This window comes from Rhagoletis pomonella, unplaced genomic scaffold (assembly GCF_013731165.1).
Source record: "Rhagoletis pomonella isolate Grant_MI unplaced genomic scaffold, Rhpom_1.0 Rhpom_scaffold_00001, whole genome shotgun sequence".
NCBI classification, from domain to species: domain Eukaryota; kingdom Metazoa; phylum Arthropoda; class Insecta; order Diptera; family Tephritidae; genus Rhagoletis; species Rhagoletis pomonella.
Genome location: NW_023458555.1, coordinates 67,171,658 through 67,180,169, shown reverse-complemented (window position 1 = coordinate 67,180,169; position 8,512 = coordinate 67,171,658). Strand labels below are relative to the sequence as shown.

At 32.7% G+C, this 8,512-nt stretch overlaps 1 protein-coding gene across 2 annotated transcripts in view; it reads right to left on the bottom strand.

Annotated features, from left to right (window-relative positions):
* Positions 1 to 8,512, bottom strand: part of LOC118747251 (protein doublesex) — a 1,135,543-nt gene that overhangs the window by 522,058 nt on the left and 604,973 nt on the right. Inside the window, exons 3-4 of one of the 2 annotated variants that reach the window (XM_036481249.1) lie at positions 2,969 to 3,106; positions 2,148 to 2,868 (exon numbers count right to left, since the gene is read on the bottom strand). In XM_036481249.1, coding sequence (XP_036337142.1) covers positions 2,777 to 2,868; positions 2,969 to 3,106 — 230 coding nt within the window. In that variant the 3' untranslated portion in view covers positions 2,148 to 2,776. Of the gene's footprint in view, positions 1 to 2,147; positions 2,869 to 2,968; positions 3,107 to 8,512 lie in introns of those variants that run through there. The other variant, XM_036481241.1, reaches the window with a different exon arrangement.

The window sequence follows — 8,512 nt, the reverse complement described above, 5'->3', positions numbered from 1 at the left end:
TTAAACTTGAACCTTTTTTATTGGCTTTAGTTTTTATTTGCACCAGATACTCATCATATGGTTGAAATCAGCATGAAAAGTTCTATTTGGCTAATTTTTTTTTATTTCTTTATGGCTAAACGGTTGGTATTCTACACCACGGCTACGTCGGACTATTTCTGTCTAAATGCTGGAGTACGGGAACAGGCTAAAAGTGAATAAGAAAAAGTAAACAGAAAAATGCCAAATTAAACTCTGAGTTTATTAAACATCCCAATGAGTACACTTGGCAGTTGTTCATAAACTCAAAACTTTAAACAAAAAGTTTTCACTTAATAGATGTTAAACTAAGTTACATTTAACCCAGGGAAGTCTTAATTATCCCGGAAACTGAGTGAGCACCTAAAATAATTTTGACTGCCCTAAAAAGCCCCTAAATGTCACTTAATACCTCAGCAATATTTCGGCTACCGCGACGTCAAGCGATTTTTCAATGTTTACTAGGAAATATTTTTAGCGATTTTCAATGTTTACTGGGCAATATTTTTAGTGATTTTTCAATGTTCAACGGGCAATATTTGCAAAGCACATAAAAAGCCCAAAATAATAAACTCAGATAAGCAGTAAAAAGTCTTGACCGGATGGATGTTTTGCTAAGTTACAGTTGACCCAGCAAAGTCTTAATTATCTCGGAAACTGGATGAGCTCCTATAATTATTTTGGTGACTATAAAAAGCCTAGAAATAGAACGCAATTCCTCAATAATATTTATCCGTCAAGCGAATTTCAAAGTTTACTGGGCAATATTTTGAAAGCACATAAAAAGCCCCAAAAAATAAGCCCATATAAGTAGTAAAAATACTTCATTGAATGAATGTTTTGCTAAGTTACGGTTAACTTAGCAAAGTCTTAATGATTTCCCAATTGGTCGGAGCCCAAAAAAAAGAAAAGTGGCCGAAAATAGCACACAATGAGCACCATAATACGAACAAATTTTTTCTTAATTTTTTCATTTCAGCGCCGCTAACTTGATTGAGCTCGCCATCAGCGTTTTTCGATTTTAGTTTTTGTAATTAATTTTTAATGCTTTCTTCTTTGACTGGTTAGATATAGATATACGTTTTATCAGTGCACTTGCACAATATTCCAGGGACCGAACATAACAGTTATTTTTTTTTACGAGTTGAACTTGGGCTAATATTTTTTATTCCGAAATAAAAGTCATTTCAAATTAAACAAGTTTGGTATCAAATTAAAGAGGACTTAAATAGCTTTAAAATCTCACCTGATGCAGCGTCGATCGAAAAGAATTTACAATTTTGGCAAGTTTCTAGTTTTTCAAGTTTGTGGCCTCAAGCGAGTAGTTATTAGCGGCGCAGATTTGATTTACGACCCTTTAAAAAGTTTTCATTAAATACAATGTTCCAAATTTTTAAATTCAAGTACTAACAAAAAAAAACATTATTAAAACTAACATCACTGAACCAAAAATCCATCTCTGGATCAAAGAAAAACTTTCTTTACTTTAAGGTCGAAAATTCTCCCGAATGAGTAAAAAATTTTCCCGAATGAGTAATTTTTCTTTGGAATGTGTAAAAACGTACACGAAAACATGGAACCGTGGATGTAATTTATCATTTTGAAGAAATGTTGGGCATGAAAAGAGGATAAAACTTCTTTAGTGCTATTTCGGTCCCAGTTTTCTTTATTTTGATTGCTGTTTCTTCAATTAAGAGACGTTTTTTTTGGTTGTAACCTTTCCATTTTTTATTTACCTAAATCATCTAATTTACACACCTAAATTATTTCATAAAAATACATGACATCCGCATTCGATCCGCATCCGCGGATGTTAGCTTTTAAACATCCGCATTCTTATCCGCGGATGTCTAAAATTCCACATTTGCAACATCTCTAGTCCTAACCACTGAGCAAAGTTCGCTATGTAAACTGTTGCTGCTTTTTTCCACTTCATTTGTTCAACCCAACTACAATCAAGGGCAACGACTTTGTTGCTATTTAGACTTGATCATGCGGTTGTTGTTTGTTGTTGGTTTGTGTTAAAATTCTTTTTTTTTTATTTTAACTTTAAGTTATTGATTTTTTGCTATTTAGTGGATCTGCATAACACAATATATTCACTCGTGAGCTAATTAAAACTAAGTATGCAAATTGAAAACCAAAGTATTTATTTTCTGTTTATAAAAATTTAACAATATTCCGCAAGCACGGTTAAACGTGTATGTATGCAACTTCTTGTTTCTCGACTCCTTTGACTCTGATATCCTGAATATGTTGGTTGCAGAACTGTTAAACTTTACATTTGCCAGCTTAACATGGTGTGGTAAATAATACACAAAGATGTCCAGAATTTGATTGCAGAAAAACTTGAATTCTCCTTCTTGGGTTTGTTGATTGCAGAATATTTATGTATATGTTTAAGTACAATCCGTATGTTGATTGAAGAAGTGGGCCCAATGGTATGTTGATTGAAGTTTTGTTGATTTGCAAATATTTTATTTACTTACTTTCACTTTTTAGAAGGCGCAAAAAGTTGTCAGATTCTCCGAAGTTAAACATTTAGCAACGGTTACTAATTTTTTAACTCGACAAAAGAAAAAGGAACCTGCAGGTATCTTAATTTTTTGTTTCCAATTGGAGACAGTTAATATTTTATTTCCTATGTTAATCTTCACTCGATTTAAATGACGTATTTATTAAACTTAAAAATTAAATTGATTTAGTTTCATTATATTTACTCAAATTATAACTTTTAAAGTTATTACGTTAAAAATTATCATCCACATTGCCGTGTCGTACTGCGCAGCTCACCCCCATCATAAATATTTAAATTATGCTGACGCGAGTATTCATTTACGACATGTTGGCCTAAAATATTTTAATAATGAATTGTGTTTTTTATAATAATGGTTTGAAATGCTATTTTTTAGTGCTCTTGAGTTAGCTTAAATATTTTTACAACACTTACCCTCCTCGATACGTCTTGAAGCCTCTTCAATATCTGCCCCAGCATCTTTTAATATCACATACATTAAGGGCATCATCTCCCAGGGATAACGAAATTTCTCTAGCAGCTTTTGGCAATGCTCTAAAAACACATCCTGCGCTGTAAATAACAAAAGAAGTATAAATACGAATTAGAAATCAAATAATAACATTGAAATCTCTTAAATCCTTGCAAATACAAAAAATGTTCATAAAATTTTACAAATACAAAAATTCATAAAAATCATGCAAATTTTCAGCGTTTTAATCAGATTTTTTAGAATTTTTTTGAGTACGTAGATTTGAAGAAGGAATCTATTTATTACGCAGTTTTTCCATGCAAAGGAACTGTTCGAGAATACTTTGAATGGAAAAAATGCAAACCACCTTCAAAATTCCAAAAAATCTAAGCCATTTTGGACTAACTTCAAACTTGCATTTTTTATACTGGAATTTAAAGTGCTACAAAACTGCATACTCAAGAAAAATTGATTGAAAATTCGAAAATTTCCATGGAAATTTATTAAATTACCGCGAGTTTTGCACATTACATTACTCCCGGATAAAAGTATTGAACAAAAATTTTTCTCAATGTACGCAAAGTTTTTTACTCCTACTTCTTTTCCTAAAATTTTTTATGAAAATCTAAATCATACTACAACAAAAGAATTAAAAATAAAGTCTCTAAACTTTGCGCAAAATTCAGAAACTTGCAACTTTCTCATAAGATTTTTTTGAAAATTTGAAGTGCTAAATAATCGCGTTGATTTTGATTGCAAGTTTCAGCTGGCTAAAAATTACCGTTGATTTTTTCATTTTTGTTTATATTTGCTTCTATATGTATGTATATACTACCGCATAAAATTGAATGAGCTATAAAACTGTATGTTCAAAAAATCGATTAGTTCTGAGAAAAAATATTGGAATTTGGATGAAAAGTATTTATTTTTTTTTTGTTTAGTTTTCAAACTTGGGTTTGTATGGGGGTTTGTAAGAAAATGAACTGTATTTTTGTTGTTCTGCTTCTAGTCTAGCCAAATAAAAATACCAAAAGTAAAACTGTATACAAAGTTCGCTTTTACGGAACGTTTTCTATATTTTAAGAAAATAAGTATTTTTACAAATGGAAGTCTTCGCCGAACTACATATAGGGTTGCCAGATTTTGATACGGAGAAAGGAGTACATTTATATTTTCGATAGAAAAAAAGCAGTACATGACATAAGAAAGGAGAACATTTTTTTTTTTTTGTGCAGTTTATTGTTACAAATTACCATTAATTAGATACAAACAAACAAAGATATCTTAGAAATCTTTTTCAAAGCAACAATAAATGTGAAAAATAAAAAACTATATGGGTTGGCTTTCCAATAGGGGTGGTTGTTAAAGAGATGGAGATTGAAGGGGGAGTGGACGTGGCACCTTTTCCGACCTTTTTTAAGAGGGCATGAACCGCCATTGACATAAATGTTACTCCCGACCACCTAGGGCCCCTACGGTTCCCTAGGGACCCCTTAGAAAAATGACCAAAAGTCACAATTTTCACTTGCGTTTTTTCGTTTGAAAAAGGTTGAATATTCATTTGCACTGGACATTTTATATACCCTTGATAACAAAAGAGGTGCCTGCCTCTCTTCCCCGGCAACACAGAAAGGAGAATTCTACCTAGTAAGGGTTATAATCTCTAAGCGCGGCCAAAGGCCGCCTACGCAGAGAGGAGTTAAGTGCAAAAATACTTTGGATACCGATGCCGGAATTGTATCCACAAGAAATGTTATACACTTTTGACGAAGAGAGGGGTGCCGCCCACTCCCCCTTCGCTCACCGCCTCTTCAATGATCGCCCTTATAGGAAAGAATTCCAGACTCTTCCTAAATGTATGGCCATTTTTTTAATTTAAGCTTTATAAATAATTTAATATTTTTCTGATTTTTATATCCGAGCGCCCTGCACCTACCTTGCTACGGCCATGCTTACACTTTTTCATTATCACACTTAACTTTGCTTACTAAGTAGTGTTTGCCACAATTTGAATGGCAAAGTACAGGGCGTAAAATAATAGCTGTCGCACAGGTTTTTTGAAAAATAAAAGGGTTCTTTATAGATTTTGTTAAACAAAGTATTTTTTTGTTAACTTTGTAAATATTTTACTTTAGTTTATTAATTGGTTTTAAAATTTTAGTCCTTACTTGCATTTGCCAGCTTTGGGAGATAAGTACATGCGGCACACACCTCTTTTTCAGGTGTAATTTTTCTTTGATTTTGTATGGGGAAAAAATAATGTATAGGGTTGGTCGAATGAATTCCCTCCTAGTGGGAGGAAATTAGCCTATGGTTACAGAAGATATGTAATAAAGTAACCGATGAAGACTTGCGTGCCGCTTGCGCTTTGCTCCCAAACCCCCTGGTAAACCCAAATGAAGGTTAAATTTAAAAACTATACAATAACGACTGTTTTTACTTGCGCTTTTCTCTCAAAGTGTTTATCGCCGGTAAACCCAAATGAACGTTAAAATTTAAAAACAAATTAATAAAATTGAAGTAAAATCTGTGGATAATTAACAATGAACCACTTTTTTCGCAAAATCTATAAAAGCCAATTTTATTAAAAAAAAAAACTGTGCAACAGTTATTATTTTACACCCTGCATATGATAAAATATTAATAGCTGGAAAAAGGAGTACAAAAGAAGTACAAAACTAATAAAGAAGTACATTTCCAGACATTTTTTTTTGGGACTACATGGGAGTACATTGCAATAAAAAGGAGTACGTTTACTCCCAAAAGCAGTACGTCCGGCAACCCTAACTACATATGCATTAAAATGAATTGCTGTATTGCGTACCTACATATATATGTATATATATGCGAATAGAATTACACAAAGTCAAAAGAAATGAGAGAGAAGTGCTGCCATATGTTATAAATTTGTGTTTGACAATGCATATTTCAACAATTTTAATTGAAAATATATATTAAATTTATGAGGCGAAATTCGCCAAGTGTACCACGAAAAACTGTTATGACAGCATTTTGCACAAACTCCACCACGTTGTTGTTATACACTGAAAATAAAATTTCGTAAAAGTGCCACGAAAAACTTTCGTAGTCTTGGTTTTTGTACAATGTACGCAACTTTCGTTCATAATACGAACACATTTTTCCCAACGAAACAAGATTTTACGAACCATTCGTAAATATAACGGAAGGCCTTTCGTAAGGCATTTTTTCAGTACAATTTACGAAATCTTACGTTTATTTTAGGAAATACATTCGTAAATTACTGAACAAATCTCTGTACGAATAATTTTGTATATTGTACGAAGTCATTCGTAATATTTACGTACGCTTTTAAAATTTACGAAATCTACAATTTTGTATTCGTTCATTTGACTTAATACTTTCGTACAAAGAACAAATGCAAAAAAATGTTTTTTGAATTCGTACCACAGACGAATATTTTCATACAATATACTAAATTACCGTCCGTTTAATATTTTATCTTATTTTTTTGTACCGCGTGTCATTGCAAAATTACTAGTTGGCTGCTGTGAGACGTATAATATAATTTTAAACGTTTTAAAAAGGGATTTGCTGGATAAAATTATGATACAAAATTAAATATTTAAATTGTGGATATATGCTTTTAAGCATACAATGTTTTTAACATCGCCCACGCTGAGCTTTGCGTTGCCATGTGGGACTTCATAAACAGGCAATTTCATCAGCTACCTATCAACGGCTAGCCCAAGCCAGGAACAGAGGCACTACTTAATGTATGATTTTGCACTTTGCATCAATATGCTTAGTTGAATGAAGGCTAAGCAATAAAAAATATGTAGTATAGAACTTATTCGCGTGCATATAAATAAAAGAATTAAGTTTTATTATAGGTAAAATAACCTTTTTTATTAATATTTAACTGTAGAGTAGTTAGAAAACTTAGGTAAAACTTATTATTTACCATAGTTACACTTGTAATATCTGCACTTTTTTCGTAGAATGTATGATTGCTTTTATTCTTTACACTATAAAAAACATGGCTCAAATTATAACACAACACTTTCATTATATTTATTTAATCATTAATGTAAAGCGTTTTTGCAAAACATTTTGTTTTGTGTTGTGTTATAATTTGTACTATGTTTTTTTACAGTGTGGCGAATGAAAGCAATCGCAAATTCTACGAAACAACCGCAGATTTAAGGAAAACAATTTCGTCGAATATAAGAAATATTTTTGTGCATTTTATAAAAATTTTGTAAAAAAATATAGAAATACTAGCAGACCCGGCGAACTTCGTTCCGCCCAAAATTATTATATATTTTATTGAAACTTTTTGGTCCAACATTTTCATCAACAATTCACGTTTACGATTTTCGTTGGCACATTCGTCTGCTAAGATTATGGTTTGGTGGTCATTTGCCGCTTTAAATAACCTAAGGAACGTGTTATATCCGTGAAGAAGTTCTTGAAATTCTCCAGTTGTGCGGCATTTCATAGCACGGTTATTCGCAAAACGAAATAAATTTTTTCCTCTTCACTCCCTGGCGGCAATAATGACCCGGTTCTATAGTGAATGTCCTAGAAGCTTTACAGTATAGTTGGTGGCAAATTTAAATGGGTGTGGATCATTGTTCTATAGAAATGCAATATACATCTACTTATTTCAGACGAAATACCTTAAAAGTTTGAACGCATAATAATATGGGAAAATCACATCCATTGGGCCAATCGCAAACGCAGGAGCGTTGGATATACTCAATGGTGCAACAGCTCGATTTAATCTGACCTTCACGGCCTCTTTCTCACTTGGCAATTTTTAGTAATAACTTGACTTCAGCACCACTTGGCAGCACGTCTTTGCAATAGTATTGCATACATATTTGGCCAAATCGGATCATAAATAAGATTCTTAGTAATAACTCAGCTACAGCGCCAACTGTCGCATTAAATTGTGAAACTAAACCATCCAGAGACACACTCAAACACATACAAAAAGTTTCGTTAAAATCCGTACAACCATTTAGGAGGATTTCACTCACAAACACACCTACAGAAGAATTATAAATACATTCCCAGATAGCTAAAGGTCGGTACGTTTGTAGGCCTCACACCCCATTTTCAAATAGCCCAAATTTTCTCCATGAGTATGGGCTTGATTTCAACTACATACATATCTCCGTACGAAGTTCCAGTACTGTAGCATGAATAATTTCAGAGCTATGCAGTATAAAAATTCGATTTATATGGGAGGTGTCACGCCCCCCTTTCCAACAGCTGCCCTTTTTCTTCATGAGTATGCCATTGATTTCGTATATCTCCATACCAACTTCCAGAACTCTACCATGAACACTTCCAAAGATATGCAGTATGAAAAATTCGGTTTGTATGAAAGATGCCACGCCCCCTTTTCCAATAGTTCCAATTTTTCTCCAAGAGTATACGATTGATTTCGTATATCTCCATACCAAGTTCCAGTTGTTACAAATTACCATTAATTAGATACAAACAAACAAAGATATCTT